The sequence below is a fragment of the Dipodomys spectabilis genome, unplaced genomic scaffold (genome assembly GCF_019054845.1).
Source record: "Dipodomys spectabilis isolate Male_0828 unplaced genomic scaffold, ASM1905484v1 ptg000018l, whole genome shotgun sequence".
Classification (NCBI taxonomy): domain Eukaryota; kingdom Metazoa; phylum Chordata; class Mammalia; order Rodentia; family Heteromyidae; genus Dipodomys; species Dipodomys spectabilis.
Genome location: NW_024870695.1, coordinates 2,197,906 through 2,224,852, shown reverse-complemented (window position 1 = coordinate 2,224,852; position 26,947 = coordinate 2,197,906). Strand labels below are relative to the sequence as shown.

Sequence of the window (26,947 nt, the reverse complement as noted above, 5' to 3'; positions counted from 1 at the left end):
AGGTACCCAATGTCTTCTTGCCAGCAAGCACTCAACTGAGCAATCAGCATTTCTAGACCCTTGGGATTAAGTTTAAGTTTCTTAAAACTTGCTGGGGTCATGAGCCACATTTTGTGTGTGTGTGTGCCAGTCCTGGGGTTTGAGCACAGGGGTTGGCTGCTGTCTCTGAGCTCTTTTGCTCAAGGCTAGCACTCTACTACTTGAGCCACAATCTTTTTAAAGCTCTGGATCTTCTCTACCAAAAATGCCTTCCTTCCTCTGCATCCCGGGTAAGCACCCCTTCATGACTTCTCATGTCTGTACAGTGGGTGAAAGTTAACTGGTGTGTCTTAAATTCTACCCTTTGGAAGTGCTACACTTCACCAGGCGCTAGTGGCAGCCAGTACCCATGTACACACCCTGCTACATGGCTCTTTGGAACAGCTGGAGATAAAGGGAGCATGCCAGACTACACAATCCACCTTTTGATAAGGGACAAGCACAGGAAGAACTGGGCTTCTGTGGACAAGGCAGCCCCCCAGCCAGGATGCTTCACAGACTGCTGTGAGGGCTCTTCCTGTGGCCTGGGACCAGGGAGTGAATTCTGTCTTCATCAGGAACTTTAGAAAAGGCAGAAATGTTAGCTGTGTCCTTGTAAATCAGACCTTTGGAGGAGGGCTGGACCCAAGGTCTCCAAGTAAACCAAAGGAAGCCAGCCCCTGTGGCATTTCTACCTTATTTACCTTGACTAAACAGCACATCAGCAGTGCTGGCAATGATGAGAGCAAGGCAAGCTGTGAGACTGGCGGGCCTCATTTGAGACCTAGGCCTGTCCTCACCACAAATGCTGACAAAGGATTGCAGCAATAAACAGGTCATGACCCATACATATATAGCAGCAGCTACAGGCATAGGCATAGAAAGAGAACAGCAAGAGTTGAAATTCTCATAATTTTAATGGTCAACAGCTTCTGGTTGGCTCTGAATGGTGCAGTTAAACAATACACTTAAAGACATCCCCCCACCCCCAAGCGCGTTCACACCCATCAGTAGCATTGGCCTCCATCCACACTCCACCACCTAGTCAGACTTCCACAGCCACGGACCCAGTCCTGGGTTACGGAAATCCATACCTTAGTGTAATGAGCTGAAAAAACCCTTGGTATACCCATGATCTGTGTTATTTTTAAAAAATAACAAGTATGAAACCAAACACCTTTCCAGGCTCTGCTGCCTCACAGAGCCCTAAGTGTTGCTGTGGCGATCTGAGTCCTCTCGTCTCTTGTGGGCTGTGTGGTTCTGCTCCGCGTCCTGCTCTCCTGCAGTCATACGGCGTAGAGCTCGTAAACCTTCTTTACACAGTACACCAGGGCGGCCAATGCTATCGTGTTATGCAGTCTCTTTCTGTGCAGGTCGTCCTTCCGGACCAGCACCACTGGGGTGGAGGAGGTGAGCGTGTGCAGAGGCAGGCGGGACAGTTTATAGGCGTCGTACTCCACCTGGTACTTGCAGCACGGGTCAAACTGCCAGGAGATCCCATAGAGGGTGCAACAGGCCAGGCTGAGCACACCGGCAGGCAGGGAGATGTAGTGGGAATAATCCCGGGGCAGTGCCAATGGGGTGAAGAGGCAGGTGGTGCCCGCCAGCACAGCCGTCTTGTGCAGGCAGTTGCCCACGGTGATCCAGCGCGCTGTCTCGTCACCAATGCGGGTGGGCTCTATCACAATGTACTTGTACTGGGCTTCCAGGGCCTGCTCCAGCTCGTACTCAAACTGGTCCTGGGCGTTCTCCCCATTGTAGATCTCGTGCACAATGTAGCAGTCCGTGGCCGACAAGCTTACCCTTTGGTGAAGGGAGAGAGACAAGGAACTTAGGGTGAGAAGCATGAATTGTGTTTGGTAAGGCTTGGGGACAGATGCCAGAGAGCATCTTGTCTGTTTATCTGCTTCAGAACCCAACACACAAGATCACTAAAGATTTTTTATGTGAAGGCAAGAAATAGTGAAACAGACACAGAAGAGCTGTAGTGTTGGAGATGACCAGCTACTGTACATGCACAGGGCATCAGCATGGGCTCAAAGGAAAGCCCTGTCCACAGTGCTACAGACATGGGAGCATAACAGAAGCACAGGCTCAACAGTGTTCCTGTTTCTCCAGATACCTACAAATGGGAGGAGGCTTTTAGTGAGAAGAGACTCCGGGACAACTAATGCTAACCCACCCTGCTCTTTGCCTACCACAGGCCACCCTTGGCCTGCAGAGCAAAAGGTAAAGAAGGAAAGCAGCTAAGGTGAGGAACTCTACAGAGCATAGCTGCTCATCACTGCAACAAGGGCCCTTTTGGGAGACCAGGAGAGGTGGTGGACCCAGCCACTTCAGAGGATACACAGCCCTGAGCAGTAGCTCTCAACTTAGGTGGGGAAAAAGGAAGAACCACCACCTGCCAGACCTCTCCACAAACAACCCAGGACTGTCATCTGGAGAGCTGCTATCACTCACACAAGGGCCCTGTAAACTGTGCATGGAGATCTACCCCAAGGCCAGTCTGATCCCAGCTTCTTCCTGGCACTTAGATGACATGAGCCTGACCAAGTGAAGATAGGGGTATCCAGTGCTGTGCCTTAGCCCCATCAATGATCATAGGCTGAAAGGTGTACTAGGCAATTTGAGGATTCCACTTGAGGCCTCACCAGTGTAGAATTCCCACTAACCCAGAATCTTCTCCACCTGTGTCAGGCAAACCTAAATGCAGAGCTGCACATTCCTTGACATGTGTTAAGACTGTGTTGCTCTGACAAAAGACCTGAGAGAAACAGTTATAGAGTAGGAAGGGTTTATTTTGGTTTAGTTCATGGTAAGCAGGTTCCATGTTTGTGGGCCTGTGTGAGGCAAGACATCATAGTGGAGATAGTGTGGTAGGTGAGAATGTTCACCCCACGGCATCCAAGAAGCAGAGGCAGACAGGAAAGGGACAGAGCAAGACAGACCCCTCAAAGACACTTCATCCCTTGACCTTCCACCCTGGCCCTACTTTCCAATCTTCCACTTTCCAATAAGTGTATTCAGCTCACAAGTCCATTCATCGACTAAGCAAACCACTAACATGCTGCTTTACTAATCTCCTAGGTAGCCCTCAATCCAGTCAAACTGACAAAATGAGCCATCATCATCATGAGGCTTGCTTCAGCCTGTCTGCATCTACTTCTAGTTTGATGTCACCAGTTGTCTGCCAGGAAACCTTCCTTTTCCAAGTCTCACAGGGATACTTGTATACCAGGCAGGATCAAACTTTAACCCACAAGGTCCCCATGTAGAACCATCTCTATGAAATGTTTCAGTGAAAAGCAGCCACAGGTCCTTAGCTAGTCAGACTGGCTCAGGGAGCTGGAATGTCACTGCTCCTCTACCCAAGTTCATGTACCTCAGAATTCTCTAGGAGAGAGTACACTAAGTCATAAAGATCACCTATATGTAGCTGATCATTGGCTAGTAGTAAGAGCCCAGAGACATAGAAAGTACAGCCACTTAGCCTGTCTTGGGCAAGCACACTACAGGAAACTGCTACACATCAGTGACCACAGCACAGAAATACCTAGTAAAGATGCTTAAAACAAGATCGTCACCAGTTCAGCCCAGGGTGATCCCAGTTCCCCAACTGTCCTTCAAAAATGGAAGAAATAAAATAGAGTCAGGAGGGTAACAATCAGACTAAGGGCAAACTTAGAAGATGGCTGGGAATGTGGCTTAGTAGAGTGCTTGCCTGCCATGCATGAAGCCCTGGGTTTGATTCCTCAGTATCACATAAACAGAAAGGGCCACAAGTGGCATTGTGGCTCAAGTGGTAGAGTGCTAGCCTTGAGCAAACGCAGCTCAGGGGCAGTGCCTAGGCCCTGAGTTCAAGCCCTAAGACTGCCCCCCGCCACCCCCCCCCTAAAAAAAACGGGCTCCTTACTGGACAATGTGATGAACAAATCCTTCTTCTTGTCATTTCTGGGCTAGAGCTGACACTTTTTAATGCCAGTCCTGGGGCTTGAACTCATGGCCTAAGTACTGTCCCTGAGCTTTTTTGCTCAAGGCTAGTGCCCTACTACTTGAGCCACAGCTCCACTTCCGGTTTTATGATAGTTTCATCAATTTTCCTTCTTGGGCTGGCTTTAAACCATGATCCTCAGATCTCAGCAACCTGAATATCTAGGCTAATAGGTATGAGTCATCAGCAGCAGCTAGCCTAATGCTTTACTTTTAATTTCACTTATTTATTTGGCATTGGTTTAGACTCAGACAATACCTTCTAATTAAATAACAAACCCTGATTTAACTGTGCACTAGGGAAAAAGCTGCTCCCTGGGGTCCCACCAGAAGCCTCAGCAAGGGGACTGGGTATACCTCAGTGGCAAAGCACTTGTCTACCATTTGTGAGGCCCTAGGCTCATCCACAGTACCATCAAATATACATATAAAATATAGAGAGGGGAGAGAGGAGGGAGGGAAAGTGAAGAGGAGAGCTCAGCCTGCAAGAAGTCCAAAGCAGCCAGGCATGCCCATCACAGACACAGGGTTTCCTATTAAGGCTCTTTGTGGAATTTCTCCCCTTGGAACAAGTTCAAAGGAGAGGAAGGTGAAAAGGAGGTCACTGCAGTTGTTTCTCCCAAGCAGGATCCAGCATTTTAAGACATCTTTAGGAAGCCCGAGGCTGCCTTTCCAGCAAGAGGCTGAATAATTCTCATACAATCACACAGAAATCAAAGTAAGTGCTAAAGCCAGGAATGGTGGTTTACACCTATAATCCCAGGAACTGTTAGTGGGAAGACCTTGAATTCAAGGCCAGCCTATACTACTTGGCCAGAAAATGCCACAAAAGGGAAAAAAGGAAGAAGAAGAAAAAAAAAGGCTGTGCTAAGTAACAGAGTGACTTCCCACCCCACCCCTGCCCAGATAGGAAGGGACAAAGGGCTCCACTCCCAAATGGGAGCGTCCCAGGAGAGATTTCCTTCATATCTCAAGTCCATCAGAGGCTGAGGGCCAATGGCACCCAGCCAGAGTAACCAAGCACATACCTGAGAAGCCACTGCTTCCAAGGCACTTTAGCCCTGCTGACTTTCAGGTAATCCCAGAACACCTTGCTGTGCAAAGTGTCAGAGGTGAGCACTCATCCCTATGGAACACTCAGCAAAACATGGTGTCAACTTGGGGTTACAGAGTGTTCTAATCAAAACGCTAGCTGACTGTGTGTCATCCCAGCCACTTCATCCCAGTAAAGAACAACCAGTTCAACAGACCACTCCATCTTGGAAACACATCAGCGAGCAGATGCTACCTCCCCTGACTCCTGACCAGTCTCTAGCTCCTTCTGTATGTCTAGCTGGCATCCACATCCACCCAGAGCCATGCTGCCCCAGCCACTCTGCAGAGCACCACCCCCAAGGCCTTGGGCAGGTTCCAGGAAAAAGATTTCTCCTGACATTTGTCAAGACAGATTAGTGGGTATGTGCCTAAGTCTCAGCATGCCTGGGACCCCTACAGGTTGGAGGTCAGTGGAAGACTCTGGCACCCTGTCCTCACTGCAGGAAGTCTTGGAATACTCGCTTAGTATGTGTACATCTAGGTGTGACCACCTAGTGCTCAAATTCCCAGAGAAGATTCTACCCACAAGCTCCCCAATGCCTGTTAAGGTCACCTCAGCTGTCTGGAGCCCCAGTATACCATATCTGCCATGGATGGACTTAGCCCAACTATAAAGAGTGAAAACGGGCAAGGCTGGGAATGTGGCTTAGTGACAGAGTGCTTGCCTAGCATGCATGAAGCCCTGAGTTCATTTCCTCAGTACCACATAAACAGAAAAGGCCAGAAGTGGCACTGTGGCTCAAAGTGGTAGAGCACGAGCCTTGAGTTGAAGAGCTCAGGGACAGAACCCAGGCCCAGAGTTCAAGCCCTAGGACTGACAAAACAAAATGTGAGCAAACCCAACCAAGCAAGCAAGAGCATCAATGGATAGACACTGAAGCTGCAGAACAAGCGGTTTCCTGCATATCTATCTGCCTGGTAGCAGGAACAACTCAGAGCCAGGTAAGGAAGAAGTCTCAGGCTCCACTAGGACAAGATAGAATCTTCAAGAGTAGATCTCTAGGATCTCATTCAAAACAGAAGGAAGGAGATGGCAATGGTCAAGCCAACACCAACAATGCATATGAAGCACAGGAACTCCTCTGTCCTGAAATAGACAAAGCTGTCAGGACCCCACTTCCTCCTACACCTGGGTGGAATGGTATGCTCTCTGCACTGCACACATAAGTTCTAGAGGGCATGGGTCTGTACCTAGAATGCTCATATAGACTCTGAACTATTCTACTTAAAAAACTGGTGGCTAACCTCCCCAGGAGAGCCAGCACCCAGCTCAAGTGGCTTGCTTTTGCTTCTGCAGCCTGGGCAAGAGCCAGTTAGAAAGAGGCCTTGAACTACTGAAGGCATCACAAGCTCACCGTAACTCCTAAGGGCATGCACTTTAGAACCTGAGTGGCCTGATGGTGTGGACATGGGGATTTTTTTTTTTTTAATGTTTTTGTGTGGGTACTGCAGCTCTGAATTCAGGATCTTTCCCTGGCTTTTTGATTCATGGCTGGCATTCTATCATGTAAGCCACACCTCCACTTCTGGCTTTTGGTGGTTAACTGGAAATAGAAATCTCACAAGCTTTCCTGCCTGGGCTAGCTTTGAACGTCATTCAATCCTCAGATCTTAGTGTGCTGAGTAGGTAGGTATGAGCCCCTAGTACCTTGCTGGAAGTATCTCTCTCTTTTTGAAAAGCAGTACAGGTTGAAGATTCTCTGATTTCCTTGATGAAGAAGTGTTTGATTTTGGTTTTTGATTTGGAGATAATTTCATATGCATATTTTGGGAGTGGAAGCCAAGTCAGGAGTTCATTTATGTACACTTATACCCAAAGGACCTCCTGGGGCTTGAACTCACTGTCCCTGAGTTGCTTTTGCTCAAGACTGGCACTCTACCACTTGAGCCATAGCACCACTTCAAGCTTTTTCTGTTTATGTGGTACTAAGGAATTGAACCCAGGGCTTCATGTATGCTAGGCAAGCATTCTACCACTAAGCTACATTCCCAGCCCTATCTTTTTTTAATTTTCATTGCATGTGTAAAATGACCTCAACTAAGAGTCTACATTGATGAGACTTTTATCTCCAAGAATGTTGAAAGAGGGACATTATCAAGATATACTGTATTCATAAACTGGTTTGTTAAATGGCAATTCCTTTGTAGAACTACTTAAATAAGTGAACTTAAAAAAAAAAGTCTGGCTGAGAATGTGGCTCAAGTGGTAGAGTACTAGCTTTGAGCAAAAGTAGCTCAGGGGCAGTGCCCAGGATCTGAGTACAAGTGCAAGGCCCAAGACTGGCAAAAAAAAAAAAGTATCAATGAATTTCCTGCCCCAGCTGGCTTTGAAACTCAATCCTTAGATCTCAGCCTCCTGAGTAACAAGGATTACAGAGGTGAGCCACTGGCACCCTTTTTTTTTAAAGATATGTATTTGCTTGTATATAAACCAAACATTTCTGGAAGGAGATACAGACCTGATAATGTGACTGTCACTAGAGATGGCACTAAGTGGCTAAAGAAAGAAAAAGGAGTCCCTTCTTAATGACCTTTGATCCTTTTAAACTTGCAATCTCTGAAACTTAAGGAACAGGGTCATTGTCCTGAAACACTACAACAACAACCTTGTTCAAGCACCTCAGTCCACTACTTGTGACTGGCCCTCAGCTTACCACTACACTACAATAAACTAGCTCAGGTGATAACTGGCAAAGGAATGCCCCAGCTCTAAGCATTCACACAGAGTAAAGTAAAGGAGGATACCCTCAGGGCAGGAACCCAAAGGTGTAATTCCTCTGAATATTTAAAATACTATTTATCAAAAAGAATTACAGCTGGGTACTGGTGGCTTATGCCTGTAAAACTAGCTACTCAGGAGGCTGAGATCTGAGGGTCGTGTTTCAAAACCAGCCAGGACAATAAAGTGTGTGAGACTCTTACCTCCAATAGACCACCAGAAAACAGGAAGTGGTGCTGTGGCTGAAGTAGTAGAGCGCTAGTCTTGAGCTAGTCTTCACAGTGCCCAGAACCAGAGTTCAAGCCCCACAAGTGACACACACACACACAAAAAAAGACTGGCTTCAATGGGTAACTATGAAGAACAAGAAGATGGGCTGGGAAGGTGGTTCAGTGGTAGAATGCTTGCCTTGCATGCATGAGGCCCTGGGTTCGATTCCTCAGCACCATGTAAGCAAAAAGAAAAAAGCCAGAAGTGGCGCTGTGGCTCAAGTGGTAGAGTGCTAGCCTTGAGCTGAAGAGCTGAGGGACAGCGCCCTGGCCCAGAGTTCAGGCCCCATGACCAGACCCCTCCCCCCCCCCCCCCCCCCCGCAAAAAAAAAAAAAAAAAAAAAACTTCACCAGTAAGGTGGTTTCTGACTGGGGGGAGCTCCTATGGGCCAAAGCAAGTAGTTTTCCACTTGAAAAGCTGCATGGCGAACACAAGCTTTTTATTTATCTAACTGTGGTAAAACCCACCAAGCAAAATTAACTACCTTAATCTTTTGAAGTGTACAGTAAGTAGTGTTAAGTACATTCACACCTATTGTGCCACCAATCTCTAGAACTTCATCTTGGCAAAACCAAAACTTTACTCATTGAACAATAACTCATTTTCCCACTCTAACCTCTGGCAGCCACATTCTACTATGTGACTACCATAGTGTGTCTTGTCTTTTTGTAACTGGTCATTTTATTTCCATAATATCTCCAAGGGCCAGTCATACTGTACCTTGTCCAAAATCTCCTTCCTTCCTTGTGGCTGAATGAAATGCCATTGTACAACTACTTCACATTTTGTTTATCCATCCATACATATGCCAATGGATACTTGGGTTGTTACTCCCTTTTGACTATTATGTAACACTGCTATAAACACAGGTGAACAAGAATCTATTCAATTCTTTTGGGTGTGTTTCTGAAAGAGGAATTGTTAGACTATACAATTCTATGTTTAATTTTCTGAGGACTCGATACACTGCTTTCCACAGCAGCTGTAATACTTTACTTCCCCACCAGCAGCGCACCAGGGTTCCAACATCTCCGCAGCCTTGACTATACTTGTTATTTCCTGCTGAACAGTAACTATCCTAATGTGGTCTTTTCACTGTAATCTGGATTTACATTTTTTCCCTTTTATTTTTTCTTCAAGGCTGGGCTGGAACCTAGGGCCTGACACATCTTAGGCAAGCCCTACTCCCACTGATTTGCACCTCTAACCCCTAGAGTGTGTGTGTGTGTGTGCACCTGTACATGCCAGTCTGGGGACTTGAACTCAGGGACTGGATGTTATCCCTGAGCTTTTTTGCTCAAGGCTAGCACTCTTAACATTTGAGCCACAGCTCTACTTCCTGCTTTTGGGTGATTAGTTATAGATAAGAGTCTCATAGGGTTTCCTGCCAAGTTTGGTTAGGGGTGTGTATGGGGGGTGGGGGGAAGTGTTGGTCATGGGGCCTGAACTCTGGGCCTGGGTAATGTCCCTCAGCTATTCAGCTCAAGGCTAGCACTCTACCACTTGAGCCACAGCACCACTTCGGCTTTTTCTGCTTATGTGGTACAGAGGAATCAAACCCAGGCTTATGCATGCAAGGCCAGCACTCTACTGCTGAGCCACTTTCCCAGCCCCCTTCTCTCTCTCTCTCTCTTTTTTTTTTTTGCCAGTCCTGGGACTTGAACAGGCCTGGGCACTGTTCCTGAGCTTCTTTTGCTCAAGGCTAGCACTCTACCATTTGAGCCACAATGCCATTTCTGGCTTGTTCTGTTTATGTGGTACTGAAGACAGGAACCTAGGGTTTCATGCATGCTAGGCAAGCACTCTACCACTAAGCCACATTTCCAGCCCCTCACTGCCTTCTTTCATTTAGCATATTTTTAAGAAATAAAATGTTATAAGTGGCGCTGTAGCTCAAGTGGTAGAGCGCTCGCCTTGAGTTGAAGAGCTGAGGGACAACGCCCAGGCCCAGAGTTCAAGCCCCACGACCGACAAAAAACAACAACAACAAAAAAAAACTATATAGAGCACTCAGAAATAAATGTTATAGTACGTTTACTCTGTCACATTAGAAACCTAACTTGTGTGTTTAACATACAGTTTTTCACAACCCAATGTAGATATATGAGAAAATATCAATGGTGTTATACACCAAAAAGCTTTTCTGTTTAAAAAAATAACAAAAACAAAACAACTGCCAGTTGTCAGTAGCTAATGTCTATAGTCCTGGCTACTCAGGAGGCTGAGACCTGCTGACAGGATATGAGATGACAGGATAGAACTCTGCACTATTACATCTCTAGTTAACTAGCAAAAAGCTGTGTAGCTCAAGTAGTAGAGCACCAGCCAGGAGCAACAAAACAAAGCTTGAGGCCCTGAATTCAAAAACAGTGATTTTTCTAATGGAGGAAAAAAAGAATTATAGCTGGGCATCAGTGGCTCACATTGGTAATCCTAGCTATTCAGGAGGCTGAGATCTGAGAATCACAGTTCAAAGCCAGCTTGGGCAGGAAAATCTGTAGACACTTCTCTCCAATAAACTACTCAGAAAATGCTGAAAGTGGCACTGTAGCTCAATTGGTAGAGCACAATGAGCACAGAAAGGCTCAGTGACAGAGCCTAGGCCCTGAGTTCAAGCCCCAGAACCGGCAAAAAAAGAGTTTAATTGTGTGCAGTGGCACACACCTGCAGTGCCAGATACTTAGGAAGATCACTTGAGCTAGGGAACTTGAGATCAGCCTGGGGAACATAGCAGCAATCCTCTCGAATAAGAAAAAAGAAAAATCCCACTTGATAACCTGTATCTCTTGGAGTGACCAGATACTTGGGGCCTCCACTTCCAAGGACAGGAGGAGGTGGCTCACTTGTGCTTTGGGTTCTTCCCAGTATCTGTGGGGAAGCCACAGGGAAGATGCCCAACCCAGCATAATGAGAAGGGTCTTTTTGTTTGTTTGTTTTTTTGGGTCTGGTCGTGGGGCCTGAACTCTGGGCCTGGGCGCTATCCCTCAGCTCTTCAGCTCAAGGCTAGCATTCTACCACTTGAGCCACAGCGCCACTTCCAGCTTTTTTCTTTTTGCTTATTGGTGCTGAGGAATCGAACCCAGGGCCTCATGCATGCAAGGCAAGCGCTCTACCACTGAGCCACCTTCCCAGCCCCGAGAAGGGTCTTATGTGAGGATGTTAGCCTCACACCCTGCAGTCTTAACTAGGGAAGAAGGAGGCAACACCAATTCCCTGTTGTATGTAAGCAAGCTTTGGCCACGTTGCCCTGTAAGCCTTTACCATCCTTGCTTCTTGCAAGACCCAGAAGAACCTAACTGCTGTGGAAGCTCCTGGCTGTAGTGTATGCCATTTACTGGACTGTGGCCCTAGGCTCTCAGGCAGAGATCAAGCGTAAGCTCACATCTACAATACAAAGCAGGGCTCGCTGCTCAAGCTCCAACAAGACCAGACCTTCCCAGCTCTGGGACTGAATGTAACAAGTTCCCCAAAGTCACTAGCAGAAATATTTGTAATGAGTGGCAGGAAGAGAAAAGCTATTATGGTAATTAGGGGAAGTGGTGCCTGAAATTTTAAAGAAGGTGGTCTGTCAGGCTACTTTTTACTTCATAAACATGTGGTCACTTGACATGTGCTAGACTTTACCTCTACCCACAGGATCAGGAAACCATGTTGCCTAACAAAGTATTGCTTCCTCAGGACACAGGAGAAAGCAGAAAGATGAAGCAGTCAAGTTAAATCCCACAGACTTAAAGATCAACATAAACATAGGCACAGAGAGAGAGGCCCAAACACTAAGAAGTACCTGTGTTGCATGGCACCTGATACTGCCTTGGTCTCAGAGAAAATCACATGTAGGAGGCCACCCTCCTACTCTGCAGTCTGCTGACTATGAGTGGCTCTTCTGCCTCAGCAACAAGGACACAGCGCTCCAAATGTGGGAGTCTAGAGGCCAGGGTTCAAGTTGCCTCTTACTCACTGGCTCTGTGTCAAAGGGCAAAATACCTAGCTCCTCTGAGCCAATTTCTCTCCTGTCAAATAGAGCCAAAGGCCCTGGCTTACTCAAAGCACTGCAGTGACCTCAGGACCTGAGCCAGGTGTGTAACCAAAGGGGGAACTTGCAAAGCACCACTCAAGAATCTGTAGCTGTTTAAGATTAAACAACAACAACAGGCCGGTACTGGTGGCTTACACCTGTAATCCAACTCAGAGGCTGAGATCTGAGGACTGTAGTTAAAAACCAGCCTGGGCAGTAAAGTCCATGAGACTAAACTACTTAGAAAAAGCTGGAAGTGGCGCTGTGGCTCAAGTGGTAGAGCACTAGCATTGAGCACAAAGAGGCTCAGGGAGAGTGCCCAGGCCCTGAGTTCAAGCCCTTCAACCGACAAAAACAACACACACAAAAACCAAACCAAACAAAAAACCCGCAACTCAGGCACTCAGGCATGCTAACATTTCAAGACCTGATAGCCACAAGTGGCTCAAGGTTGCCCTGATGCACAGCAGAGATAAAGTTGTACACAGCCCCTATCTGAAGGGCTCTTAGGACTACATGATGGTTATTGCCTTTTTCTAAGAACTTTGTGACTCACAAATAAAAGGAGGAAGGGTGAAAAAATGCAGTCATTATATTCAGTGTTTATGAACTACAAAACTTGAGGGTAGGGATGAGAAGGGGGAAAAGGAGAGACCACTGATCAAGATGCACTGAACTGCCAGGCACCAGTGATCCTAGCTACTCAGGAGGCTGAGATCTGAGGATCAAGGTTCAAAGCCAGCCTAGGCAGGAAAGTCCTTGAGACTCTTATTTCCAATAAACCACTAGAAAACTGGAAGTGGTGCTGTGGCTCAAGTGATAAAGTGCTCGCCTTGAGCTGAAGAGCTGAGGGACAGCACCCAGGCCCAGAGTTCAAGCCTCATGAGTGATCTCCCCCACCCCACCCCCAAAAAAAGATGCATTGTACTCATAACTTTGACTTCTGAAACTGAAATCCCTTTTACAACTATTTAATAAAAATAAGCATTTTTTAAAATTATGAGAGATGACTTTGAAAAAAATTCTAAGCTGGGGAAAAAAAAATTCTGTGCCCATTCAGTTGCTGCTAGCACCAGAGACAGAACATGGACGTAGATGGGAGGTTCCTGTGTGTCCTTTACTCACAGAGCACTTGCTCCTTCAACCCACTGCCTGTCAATCACTGAAGACAGGCTCAACCCAGGCCAGGTAGAGAAGTCCAACTAAAGCTGGGCCTTAGCCTATCCCACCTCTCTGGAGACAAATGAGCCCCTTCTCCTTAGATGCAACTTCCTACATTCGGCCTGCAGCATGGAACCTCAGAAATACAAAACAAAGCAACTAGAAGCTACACGGCTTGAGTGAATCAAGGAAAATGGAAATGTCAAGACAATGAACGCCAAAGAGGCTGAACCACTACAGGTCCTAAGATACACATCCAAGTCTGCAAGCACAATGTACTGCCCAGCCCAACTGTGGGCACTGACCCATTTTTCATTAACCAGCTGGGCAGAACACCATAGCCCACAGTGGCTACACATTGACAGACTTAATGCCAGGTGCTAAGCCTGCACATCTCACCTAAAACCCAAGGAAAGGACAACTCCCACATTACATGAGCCAGAATGGAGTCACTTGATAAATGAAATATACTAAGCTTGCCAGGCGCCAGTGGCTCCTGTCTGTAATGCTAGCTACTCAGGAGGCTGAGATATGAGGCTCTTGGTTCCAAGCCAGCCCAAGCAAGAAAGGCCCATGAGACTCTCTCCAGTTTACCACTAGAAAACAGGAAGTGGTGCTGTGGCTCAAAGGTGTAGAGAGCTAGCCTTGAGCAAAAAAAGCTCAGGGACAGCTCCCAGGCCTCCCAATGACTAAAAAGAAAATATTAAAAAAAAATCTATACATCTGTATATCCCTGGCTCTAAAAGGAAAGGAAGAGCAGAAAAGGGTTTGATCACCCTACGAATGTGAATCAACTCTCCCATATGGGCAGTTGGAGCCAGCTGGAGTAGCCTCTAAACCCTTCATGTCCATCTAGACCTCATCCACCTGGATTCACAGATAAGGCACATTCCTTCAACAAAATGGCATAGCAGGGAAGGATATGCTGATGACCCCACAGCAACCCTAGGGAAATGGCTGCCTAACAAATGCCAGGGTGGTGACTGCATAGGTTGCAGAAAATTGTCTAACCCCCAAATATCAACATCCCAGGCCACCCTACATCATGATCAGATGAAGATCAAGCACACCTTCACATGATTATAAAAACAGGAACTCAGGAACACACGGCTATACTCACATTCCGACAATCACGGAGAACTCAGGGATGCTCAGGGGCCCTGAGAGTGACACCAAGCAGCCCAAGTAAGATAGTCTGTCTGTGCGCTGGTCCAGGCTGGCACACAGGTGGAAGTACACACAGTATACAATCTGTGCTTTCCTAGATGGGCAAGTGTGCCTCAAAGATGCCGCAGGACAAGTGGTACTCTGTCTGATGTGCTGGCTGCCAGTATGCTGAATTTTGGACAAGAATTCAGGTTACAGCTCAGAGTCTGATGTTCTTCATTATAAATACTGTTGGTTCCCTAGATTTAATGGAGTGGAGAGAAAAATCAACATGCAAGCAGCTATCAATTCGCTATTTTCACCCCTCCTATTTTAGTATAGACCAACACAGTCTATATCTATAGAACGTTCAGCAGTGATGGTAATATTCTCCAGTATGTCCAATATGGTAGCCACTAGCCAAAAGTGGAGACTGAGCACTTAAAATGTGATCAATGAGACTGAAGAGTGGAATTCTTTACTGTACTTATTTTAACTTAAATGTAATCACCACATGTGGCCAGTGGCTACTGTCTTGCTATGGTAGTTCATTCAGCTTTAATGCAAGAGCAGTTCCTACATTCAAGAAGCAGATAAAGCAAGACCCCAGAATCAGAGGAAAAGGACTACAAGCCAGCCAAAGCCTAGGGACTAGAGTCTAGGGCCCCAGACAGACGTACCAAATTGGCCAAAGCACTGCCCTGTTCCAGCCCCTGCCCAGACCATTCAATTCCTTCAGTTTCAGCCTGAGGCAGACTCTCCTACCAGGTGTGATCCACAGCTCTGGTAGTGCTCTTAACTTGGGAGTTGAAACTTGAGTCAGCTTGAATGTGACACGGAACAAAGTCATTTAGAGCCATAAACAGCCTACCTCCAGCCTTGGAAGCCAGTAACACTCAGGCCCCATATTCTCTGGTGCTAGGCAATCAATTAATCTAGCCTACTCCACCCAAACACTCACCCCCCCTAGTGAGCTGGAATGGAGGTGTGCCTCAGTCAGCTCCCCAGGCAGGAGGCAGGTTCGTCCAGGGAGGATCTTAGGAGAGGCTACGGGTAGTGACTTCCCACAGAAGCTGGCTAGGATCTTACAGCCAAGGCAAACAGAAGGTAGCCTCCAGCCACTCTCCACATTATCTGGAAGGAGAGCAGATGGCGACTCTCAAGCCACAAAACAAGAAACCCCACTGCTGGCTGACACACAGAATCTACATGGCTGAGTAGAGCCTTCAGTTCCTGGCCGAAGGTTGCAACCTGAACACTTACAGAGCTAGGCAGGTAACAACAATGAGTCAAGCTGTCAGGTGAGAATGATGAACAACTAGAGAGCACTGGCCCTGACTAAAGAGAGTCAGCCACTATCCATCTTTGCTGGGAGTTTTATGTGAAATCTGTTGGCACCTAACTTAAATTCTCTTCAGACTGTGAAGGACTGGATTCAGCTTGTGGGCTAGCTGCTGGTTGGCAAACTATTTGAATTAACACTTGTTTCAAGACAACAACAAAAAAAAACAATTCTATTTTCTTTGGTCAATAAAAGCTTAACTTCTGTTGCCAAGGCTCCTTACCATGTCTGAGGCACCCCTATTTGACCTCATAGATATTTGTATCCAGAGAAAAGAATCGCCTTTTCTGACACCCAGTGTTCTAAGCAGGTCATTCCCTATTGCTAAGAGATTAATGCTTAAAGATCTTTAAAGTGTCCAGTACTTTTTTAAGGCATCTAGAAACCAGAGATAACTTCCTTTCATGGTCCTATTGGTCAGATAAATACGAAATGGTGCTAGAAAAATAAATGATTTAGCACTGCTTTTCCAAAGAGGAAAGGCAAAACATTGGATTAAGCTTTGAACCAAACAATAAAAAAAGCAAGCCATCACAACTTCCAAACAGGAGAATCCTGTGGGCTGGGAAAGTCAGCTTCAGACAACAAAGAGCAAGGGATTGAATCAGAGAAAAGGGATAATGCACTGTACTTGAGAAAAAGAACTTTTCTGTTTGTCGAGTCTCACGAAAGAAAAGGCCCAAAGAACAGCAAAGCCAAAACTTTCTTCTGACCTCTATACTAGTCAAAGCCATGGCAAAATGGATATAGGACAGTTTAATCCAGGCGGTCCCACCAATGGAGACTCGTCATCAAAAACTTCTAAACAGCTTCGAGTAACTCCAAGCGGAAAATGCTTTCCAGAAGCAAAAAAACTGCAACTTCAACACCAAACACGCCAACAACTCCACTCTTGCCTCTCCTGGAAATCAGTTCCCCAAGTCGAGGCCCATCTTGGAATAAACAAGCCCCTAGCGCTTTACCCGCACACCCTCCATAAGGAAAGGTCACTTGAAAGGACTTTACGGCAGGAACGGGTAGAATCCTCGGGAAGGCGCGAGGTTCGCCCTCAGAGGGGGCGGCGGGCCCCGACCAGGGAGACGCTTTGGGGGAGGGTGGAGGCCCCAGCAAACGCGCGAGTCGCACGCCCTGCCCGCGGCCCTTGGCCCAGACGAGCTTCCCTTCCCTTCTCCCCCGAGAGCCCCGTGCTCGTCTCGTCGGGGACAGCGACCCAGAAGGCCACGTGCGTGGCGGGGCGGGCGAGAGCTCAAACGCCACTTTGGGCCCTGGGCAGCTGGGCGGCCCCCGGGCCTGCACGGCGTCCGGCTTCGCCCCCGCGCGCACTACCAGGCCCACCGCACCCGCCGCCGCCCCTCCGAGTCCCCGCTCCGCCGAGGCCGCGGCCGGCCCGCTCCACCTAGACCCCCCCCCCCCCGACCTCCCAGAACGGGTAGGGACAGGAGCCGCGGCCTGGTGAAGAGGACGCACAGCCTGGAAGTCCCATGGCAGCGGTCCCCGAGCCACCCGCACGGCAGCCGCGAGCCTCCGGCCTCACCTCTCTCGGGAGCTGCCGCCGCTGCTGCCTGGGCCCAGACGCCTCCTTCCCCACGCGGCCATCTTGGAGACACTCGGCTCGCCCCGGGCTGGCGCCGAGGCGGCTCGGAAGGGCGCGCAGGTCGAGGGGAAACGTAGTCCAGCGAGCGGCCTGGGCGAGGCAGACGACGGGGCACGGACTACAACACCCACAATGCTATGTGCCGGAAGTAGTCGCCGAGACGCGGGCGCGCAGCTGAGCGCGGGGCGGGCGCCACTGAAGGAGCTCGTCCCACCGTCGTAGCCTGCAAGTCGGGGTGCCCACCGCCTGGACGTCCTTGGGCTTGGAGAGCTAGTGGCTGAAGGAGAGGGGAAAGAAAGAGCCTACAACTCCCAGAGCGCCACGCGGGGAAGCCCGGGCCCGCTCCCAGTGCGCGCCCGTCGGCTCGCTCGTTCGACTTGCCCGCCCTCGCGGCCCGCCAGGCCTGGGCCTCGCCTCCCCTGCCCTTCAAGGCCGCCTAGTCCTGCTGAGGTCATCGCGGGGCGGAGGCGCCACTCAGCCCTCCTTGGAAGCAGTCCCTGGCTCCCCCCTCCCCCCAGTCATCTGGATTTGGGATACTTGGAAGACCAAGCCGACGCAGCCCCTGCTGCTTGGAGGTTCCTGTTTAGGGGTGCAGGCTGTAGGAGGAAATATGCCAAAAGCAAAGAAGAGAATTAGCGATGACACTGATTCTTGCTGTAAAGGAAATAGGGTTTCTTTGGTAGGGATTCAATCTCTTTCCAAGTCGCATTCTTACACAGCATCACTATCTTTGAGTGTCTTCGAAGGCATGGATTGGACAGCCAGTCAGCACACTTGCCCAGTCCCTGCTTAGGACTTGTCATTTCCCTTTCAGGATACTGTTGTAAGTTGCTGCCACCTCCGATCTATGGACTACTTGGGGGAATCCTTACATGTTATGAACATCTCAGTCCCTCTTTTGCCTCCACAGGCAACATAATTACAGGAGCTAAAGTACCAGAAGTTTCCAGATCCAAAGTGAGTACTCCACTCTACTTTGGTGAACCCAACAAGGTAGAGCAGGAAGCCAGCAGGTAAAGTGGTGACTCACTGAGAAGCCCTTTACCATTTGCAGACAAAAATGTGGGCTTCTTGGAGCTCCCAGCAGTCCCTCCTCACCTGCAGACCGAGATCCTGCTCCCCAACACAGTGTGCCCTCTTTAGTTGTTTTCTGACTCTGCAGCTGCAACTGTTTCCCTTCTCTGCCTAGAATTTGCCATGCTGGCAAATTCTGAGGAATTGTGGGTCCACAGATGTGTCATGCTTTGCTTTAAATGCCCTTCCCACCCAGTCACCTTGCAAGACTCGACCTGTCTGGTCTCTTAACAAGTTCCTGTTTTGTTTTGTTTTGTCGATCCTAGGGCTTGAACTCTGGGCCTGGGTGCTGTCCCTGCGCAAGGCGAGCGCTCTACTGCATGAGCCACAGTGCCACTTCCAGTTTTCTAGTGGTTTATTAGGGATAAGAGTCTCATGGATGTTCCTGCCCAGGCTGGCTTTGAACCGTGATCCTCAGATCTCAGCCTCCTGAGTAGCTAGGATTACAGGCGAGAGCCACTGGCACCCTGCAAGTTCCTGTTTTGTTTTGTTGTTGTTTTTTTAAATTTTGTGTGTGTGTGTGTATGTGTTTGTGTTGGTTGTGGGGCTTGAACTTTGGGCCTGGGCGCTGTCCCTTAGCTCTTCAGTTCAAGGTGAGTGCTCTACCACTTGAGCCACAGCACCATTTCCGGTTTTCTGGTGGTTTATTGGAGATAAAGAGATTCAGGGACTTTCCTGCCTGGGCTGGCTTTGAACTGTGATTCTCAGATCTCAGACTCCTGAGTGGCTAGAATTACAGGCATAAGCCTCTGGCACCTAAGTTCCTGGTTTTCAAGTTTCCTGGTTTCCAAATGTCAATATGTAGCACATGCTAGAAATCTCCTAATGAATGCCATGTTATCTTGTCACTACCTGTGCATGTGTCTCTTTGTTGGACTGGGGTGGCAATGAAGAGGGAGTCCCAGGAATTCTAGAACACCAAGTGTTAAGCATGGTGCCACACTTCAGGGTAAGCTGCTTATGCACCTTTTCTATATCAGCTTCCTTTTTTTCTTTTTTTTTTTGTGACACGGTGGTTATATTCATACCTCTTTTCAGAGGACAGCTGGGAGTGTTTCATGAGATGACACATGCATTGAACCTAGAAAAGGACCAAGTCCAAGGTAACAGTAACAACTGGTTGTTATGGGTTTCCCAGTGCCAGCCTATGTTTTGAGTTACCTCTTGATCTTAACCCTATAAAGTGATACTGTTGTCAGTCTTGTCATTTTGCAAATGAGGAGAACAAGACACCAAAGATCTAAATGACTTACACAGAGGCCACTCTACATAAGGAATACTGGAAGGATTTGAACCCAGGTCATCCAGGTGTAGAAATAATGCTACTGTGCCTCCGGAAGTTAATTTGTTTTTGTTTTTTGCCAGTTGTGGGGCCTGAACTCTGGGCCTGGGTGCTGTCCTTCAGCTCTTCGGCTCAAGGTTAGCACTCTACCACTTGAGCTACAGCACCACTTCTGGCTTTTTCTGCTTATGTGGTGCTGAGGAATTGAACCCAGGGCCTCATGCATGCAAGGCAAGCACTCTACTGAGAACCTCACAGCATGGTGTCTTGATCACTATTAGTACGTAGACACTATTTGGAAGATTCCTGGGCAGGTTGACTCACTCAGCACATTACCTGAGTGCTTACTGAGGGTACTACCTAGCCATAGAAATTGGGATTCCTGGGGGTGACTGCAGAGGTACTCTCTGGATAGCTGACAGGTGGCAGCCAATGGAAAGGGCATGTCCCTCTAACTGCTCATAAATAATAGACCATTTCTCTTCCCACACTTTTCACTCATTCATCATTAACAAATAATGGTGGGGCAGACTGTGCCAGGCAGCTTTTTTCCACGCACACAGGTATAACATTTAGCCAGACAAACATTGTTCCTGGGCTCAGGAACTTTACATTCCAACCAGATGAACAACTGAGTGAATGTGTACTTTCAGAGCAATAAATACCAAGAGGAAAAGAGACACTATGATGTAATGGGGTGACTGAGTTACAAAAGATGTCTTTTGATTGGTAACACTTGAACAGGATCTGAGTAAAGACAGAACATGTAGTTGTAGAGCTACACACAGAATGTTCCAAAGTGGGAATGTGTATGGATCATTCTACTTATAAGTGGAACACAGTGAAATAGAATAGGTATTTTAGACCTTTGGTTGTTAGTTCTTGTCTATGAATTTCAGCTTTTGTAACTATAAAGGGGGGGCTATTTTATATTACAGTATCTAATTAGGAAAATATAGTCTAGGTATTTCAAACAGAAAGAGTGAATCCAGGGTATTGTTGACAAAGTTGTTAGAAGGATAGGAAAAGCAGGAGCAGAAGGATACTCAGAGACAAACAACTAGAGTTAGCTGTTTCCTCCAGCTAAAGTTAAAAAAAAGAGAACGGAAAACTATTTCCAAAAGCCAGGTTCCTGAGCTGCCAAACAGGAACCCTTACCAAGGTGTTACTGACAGGCAGCTGATGTCAGCTCTAGAGAATGGCATTAATGACTTGTCCCTTTCATTTTTTAACATCCCGCCAAGGCCTCTCATTGGCAGAAACAGTTGACAAGGGCATCTGGGAAATGTAGTTTGCAGCTGTACCAGTGACAAGTGATCACTCGTAGATCTGTAGAAAGGTGAGTGTGGGATGAAGACTGCAGACACCATTGGCACTGCCCATCTCACAGAACTGTTAGAGAAGCAGAAACGTTATGCTCAATAAATTGTACTTATTTTAGCTTTGTAGGGAAAGGAGAATCTTCCAGAAACATATTTTTGGTATAGTATTTCTACAGAAGGCTTCAAATTTTCAACTAAAAGCAACAAAAATGAGTTTCAAAAATACAATTTTAAGGGCTGGGAATATGGCTCAGTGGTAGAGTGCTTGCCTTGCATACATGAGGCCCTGGGTTCAATTCCTCAGCACCACATAAGCAGAAAAAAAAAGCCGGAAGTGGTGCTGTGGCTCAAGTGGTAGTTGCTAGCCTTGAGCTGAAGAGCTGAGGGACAGCGCCCAGGCCCAGAGTTCAGACCCCACGACCGGACCCTCCCCTCCCAAAAAAAAAAAAATAGAATTTTAAGCTGTGTGCCAGTGGCTCACACCTGTAATCTTAGCTACTCAGGAGGCTGAGATATTAGGATTGCGGCTCAAAGCCTGCCTGGGCAGGAAAGTCCATGAGACTCTTATCTCCAATAAACCACTAGAAAACTGGAAGTTGCACTATTGCTCAAGCGGTAGAGCACTTGCCTTGAGCTGAAGAGTGCAGGGACAGTGCCTAGGCCCAGAGTTCAAGCCCCACCACCAATTAAAAAAAAAAGTGTGTGTATGTGGGGAGGGTAACACTGGGTACCAGTGGCTCACACCTATAATCCTAGCTACTCAGTATTCTGAGATCTAAGGATCACAGTTTGAAGCCAGCTGAGACAGGAAAAGTCCATGAAACTCTTATCTCCAATTAGACACCAAAACAAGGGCCGGGAAAGTGGCTCAGTGGTTAGAGTGCTTGCCTTGCATGCATGAGGCCCTGGGTTTGATTCCTCAGCCAGAAGTGGCGCTATGGCTCAAGCATTAATCTTGAGGTGAAGTGGTAAGGGACAGCACCCAGGCTCAGCGTTCAGGCCCCATGACCGGTCAAAAAAAAAAAAACAACACCCCAAAACAAAACAAAACAAAAACCCAGAAGTAGAGCTTTGGCTCAAGTGGTAGAGTACTAGCCTTGAGCACAAAAGCTCAAGAATGGCATCGAAGGGGCTGAGAAGGTGGCTCAGTGGTAGACTACTTGCCTGGCATGTATGAAGCCCTGAGTTCGATTCCTCAGTACCACATACACAGAAAAAGGCGTAAGTGGGTGCTGTGGCTCAAGTGGTAAAGCACTAGCCTTGAGCTAAAGAGCTGAGGGACAGTGCCTAGGCCCAGAGTTCAAGCCCCATGACTGGCAAAAAAAAAGAAAAGGAAAAAAGAATGGCACCCAAGCCCTAAGTTTAACCCCAAGACCTGAACAACAACAGCAACAAAAAGGTGGGGTTGGGAAAGATAATAATAAGTTGGATGTCAGTGACTCGTACCTGTAATCCTAGTTCCTCAGGAAACCGAGATCTGAGGACTGCGAATCAAAGCCAGCCAGGGAAGGAAAGTCCATGAGACTATCTTCACTACTAAAAAGCCAGAAATGGTGCTGTGACTCGAAGTGGTAGGACACGAGCCTTCAACAGAAAAGCTCAGGGACAGTGTCCAGACCCTGGGTTCACACACACAGACACACACACACACACACACACACACACACACACACACACACACACACACACACACGACGATAACAATGACAATGATAAAGAGAGGCTAGAGGTCTGATTTGGAAGTAGAGTGCCTGCCTAGTCCCTGAGTCCCTGAGTTCCAATTCTAGTACCACCAAGGGGGAAAATAAAGGTATGTAGGCCAGACATGGTGGTGCAAATTTGTAATCTCAGCTGCTCCCAAAGGCAGAATAGGATTATAAGCTCAAAGCCAACTTGGTCTACATAACATGACTCTGTCTCAAAAACAAAATACAAACAATAGGGCTGGAAATGTGACTCAAGTGGTAGAGTACTTATATTTGTCAGGCTCAGGTTCATACACACATGAAATAATCCAGTGGGCTGTAACTCAGTGTCAGTGTGCTTGCGTCCCATCTGTGAGGCTCTGGTTTTGTTGCCCAGTAAACATTCCCAGTATGTACCTAGAGTCCCAGCTAATCAGAAGGCTGAGGCCCGAGAATCACTACAGTCAGGAGTTCAAGTCCAGCATGAGCAGCATAGTGAAATCCTAGCACAAATAAAAACAAGGCTTAGGGCTGGGAAGGTGGCTCAGTGGTAGAGCTCTTGCCTTGCCATGCCTGAGGCCCTGGGTTCGATTCCTCAGCACCACATAAGCAAAAAGAAAAAAGCCGGAAGTGGCGCTGTGGCTCAAGTGGTAGAGCGCTAGCCTTGAGCTGAAGAGCTGAGGGACAGCGCCCAGGCCCAGAGTTCAGGCCCCATGACCGGGCCAAAAAAACAAAACAAAAAAAAAAGGCTTAATGAAAGGTATGTTCATAAAATTTTCATGTATCTTGTGAGCAAAATGAAGCCTTTCCTAAGATGGTCTCAGTATGTTATACCAGCTGATCTCCAACTTCTGGACTCAAGCAATCCTACTGTGTACCTGGGACTACGACTACAGAAGTGTAACTTGGTTTCCTTTTTTTTTTTTTTTGGTCCTGGGGCTTGAGCTCTGGGCCTGGGCATCATGGAGGCACTTCCAGTTTTCTGGTGGTTTATTGGTGGCTTTGAACTGTGACCCTCAGATCTCAGCCTTCTGAGTAGCTAGGATTATAGGTGTGAGCCACCGACACCCAGTTTACTACTTTTTTATACTAGTGTCTTCCTGAGTGAGTGACATGACACCAAGAAATGTGTTGAACTCCACCAGGCAGGCTTTGGGATTCATGGGCCACATGTTATTCCTTTGTCATCAAAGCCTTGCAGAACACCTGCTCTGAGCAAAGCCTGAAAAAGCCCTGGTGATACAGAAGTGAGTAGACAGTGTTCCTGTTGTCAAGCTCACCTGCCCAGCCAACTCAGAGTAGAGGTGTGTAGAGTGACTGGCTTTCCCTATTGCAGAGGAGGGCTCTCAGGACATGGGGGTTTCTCTACAGGGAGAGCCAGGCAAACTAGGCTAAGTTGGTCATGTGGTGTGGTGAGCAGAGCAAAGATGGTTTGATAATTATACTTTTTTTTTTTTTTTTTTTTGCCAGTCCTGGGGCTTAACCTCAGGGTTTGGCTGCTGTACCTGAGCTTTTTTGCTCAAGGCTAACACTCTACCACTTTGAGCCATAGGTCCACTGTGGATTCTGGTGGCTAACTGGAGGTAAGAGTTTCATGGAGGCCAGATGCTGGTGGCTCACGCCTGTAATCTTAGCTACTCAGCAGGCTGAGATCTGAGGATTGCAGCTCAAAGCCAGCCGGGCAGGAAAGTCCGTAAAACTTTTTTTTTTTTCTTTTGGGTCCAGTCGTGGGGCCTGAACTCTGGGCCTAGGCACTGTCCCTCAGCTCTTCAGCTCAAGGCTAGCCCTCTACCACTTGAGCCACAACACCACTTCCAGCTTTTTTCTTTTTGCTTATGTGGTGCTGAGGAGTCGAACCCAGGGCCTCAGGCATGCAAGGCAAGCGCTCTACCACTGAGCCACCTTCCCAGCCCCAGTCCGTGAAACTCTTATCTCCAATAAACCACCAGAAAACTGGAAGTGGTGCTGTAGCTCAAGTGGTAGAGCGCTAGCCTTGAGCTGAAGAGCTATGGGACAGTGCTCAGGCCCAGAGTTCAAGCCCCATGACTGACCAAAAAAAAAAAAAAAAATCTCATGGACTGATTTTGAAACGATCCTCAGATCTGAGCCTCTGAGTAGCTAGGACTAAAGGTGTGAGCCGCTGGTACCTGGCTAGTCCTTTTTTTAGTTTTTTGGGGTTTTTTTGTTGGTCATGGGGCTTGGATTCTGGGTTTGGGTGCTGTCCCTGCACTCTTCAGCTCAAGGTGAGCGCTCTACCACTTGAGTCACAGCGCTACTTCTGGTTTCTAGTGGTTTATTGTAGAGAAGAGTTTCATGGACTTTCCTGCCTGGGCTGGCTTTGAACCATGATCCTCAGATCTCAGCCTCCTGATTAGCTAGGATTACAGGCGTGAGTCACTGGCTCCCTTTGCTTTTTAGAGCTCATTTCATACCTATGACACTTCATGAGACACCCATAAGCCAGGTGAGGTATCTAGTAGTGTTGACTTCATGATATTGGAAACAAACAGGTTAAGCACCTGTCCACACATGGGGACCAAATCTCCTGCTGATCCTACAGGGCCACACACCTTATTCTCACCTGTCTCTCCACAGGCAAACATTTCCAAGGAAAGCCTTGGCTTGATGATGGTAGTTGACCAGCTGGTTAAATGTAGTTTGAGAGAGTTCATAGAAAGCTTCCATGCAGCCTAGGATATTTTTTCTATCCATTTTGCCATCTCACTCCTGGTTAGCTGGTGCATGCATCAGGCTGGACCAATGGCAGCCATAGTAGGCCAGCCAACCTTCAAGGAACAGAGGTCTCAATGGTACAGGCATTCAGGAGTTTGATATTTCCAGGGAGGTGCTCTGCAGATGAGGTAGCAAGACATTTAATTAGAAGTGGATGGGGGAAGAAGATTGCTATGGGGAAGGGTACTCTGAAGAGGCATCTTAGTCAGCTTATGCTGGGGTACAGATGGCTTAAACTGCACACACTTATTGATCACAGTTCTAGAAGCCAGGAGTCCACAATTAAGGTGCCAGCAGCTGCTATTCCTGATTTGCAAACAGATAGCCACTATTTCATGTGGGGAGGGGGGAGGAAAGAGTCTTAGAGATAAGCAGAGAAATCTTATAAGGACACCAATTCTAAAGGATTAGGGCCCTACCTTTATGACTTCACTTAACCTTAATTACTTCCTGAAAATTAACTATCTAAATATAGTCACATTCTGTGGTACTGAAGTTCAAGTTTATAATGGCTTGGGTATGACTTGCATGTGTCCTCTCCCTCCCCTTCCCCCCAGGTCCACATGTTGGAGGTTGGTGCCCAATGCAGCCTTATGGAAGGTGAGGGATCCTTTAAGAGGTGGGGCCTAACAAAATGTAACTAGACCTGCTTTTAGACATGATTGATGTAATTACCAATTTCTTGGGGTTCTATGCAGTAGTTCCTGTGAGAGAGGTTGTTATAAAGGAGCAGGACTAGTCTGACCTAGTGCTGTAGCTTCCTGTTTTGCCACATGATCTCATCTCCCCATCTCTCATGTGTTCCCTGGATTGTGCCATCTTCCATGTTCCCCAAAAGCCCTCTTTAGAGGCTAAATAGAAGGGCTGGCCTTGAGCCTCCAAAACTGATCTAGATAAACCTCTCTTCTTTTTAAAGCCTTGAGTTTTCTGTGCAAAGAATACAAAGGTTCAGTATATGAATTGGGAGGAGTGGACACAAAATGAAATGGGACTTCTCCTGTCCCACCCATGCCCTGTCTTGACCATCTTCTGCCTCAAAGCGGGAGGCGAATAGAAAGCAGGAATTGGAGACCAGAGAGAAGACTGATTTGCAAGCATGCAGTGTGTCTGGCCGGGGCACAGTGGACTGGCAAACAGTTATGTGTGAAGGAGCTGGAAGCGGAGGGACTGCGATGAGGCCCGGCACACAGGGAAGATGGGGCCTGTGCACACAGCAGGACTGTTCATGTTGTCAAGAGATGGTTGTGCCCAAGTGTTCACCAACAGATGACCAGATAAACACCAGGTGGCTGGTCCAGCCAGTGCAGAATTATTCAGCCACAAAAATGAATGCGGTTCTCGTCCATGCTACAGCATGGGTGAACCTGGAGAGCATTGTTTTTGTTTTTGTTTTTTTTGGTCCAGTCGTGGGGCCTGAACTCTGGGCCTGGGCGCTGTCCCTCAGCTCTTCAGCTCAAGGCTAGCACTCTAACACTTGAGACACAGAGCCACTTCCGGCTTT

General features: G+C 47.6%; 1 protein-coding gene across 2 annotated transcripts; it reads right to left on the bottom strand.

The window, feature by feature from the left end:
• Window positions 1–916: 916 nt before the first annotated feature.
• Tmem11 (transmembrane protein 11) lies at window positions 917–17,401 on the bottom strand. 2 transcript variants are annotated; one of them, XM_042674047.1, is made up of 3 exons: window positions 17,291–17,396; window positions 14,389–14,674; window positions 917–1,821 (listed from the first exon to the last, which is right to left on the bottom strand). In XM_042674047.1, coding segments are annotated over exons 2-3 (519 nt in total). In that variant the 5' UTR covers window positions 14,391–14,674; window positions 17,291–17,396; the 3' UTR covers window positions 917–1,304. The 2 variants fall into 2 exon arrangements, with proteins under 2 accessions (XP_042529981.1, XP_042529980.1); XM_042674046.1 differs by lacking the exon at window positions 14,389–14,674 and having other exon boundaries at window positions 17,291–17,401.
• Between the last annotated feature and the right edge of the window lie 9,546 nt (window positions 17,402–26,947).

Bases quoted from the DNA above. Each gene is read 5' to 3' on its own strand.
- Tmem11 (XM_042674046.1), bottom strand. From the start codon at position 17,352: ATGGCCGCGTGGGGAAGGAGGCGTCTGGGCCCAGGCAGCAGCGGCGGC. The intron at 1,822-17,290 runs GTGAGGCCGGAG...CCTTCACCAAAG, and splicing joins GGCGGCAGCTCCCGAGAGAG to GGTAAGCTTGTCGGCCACGG.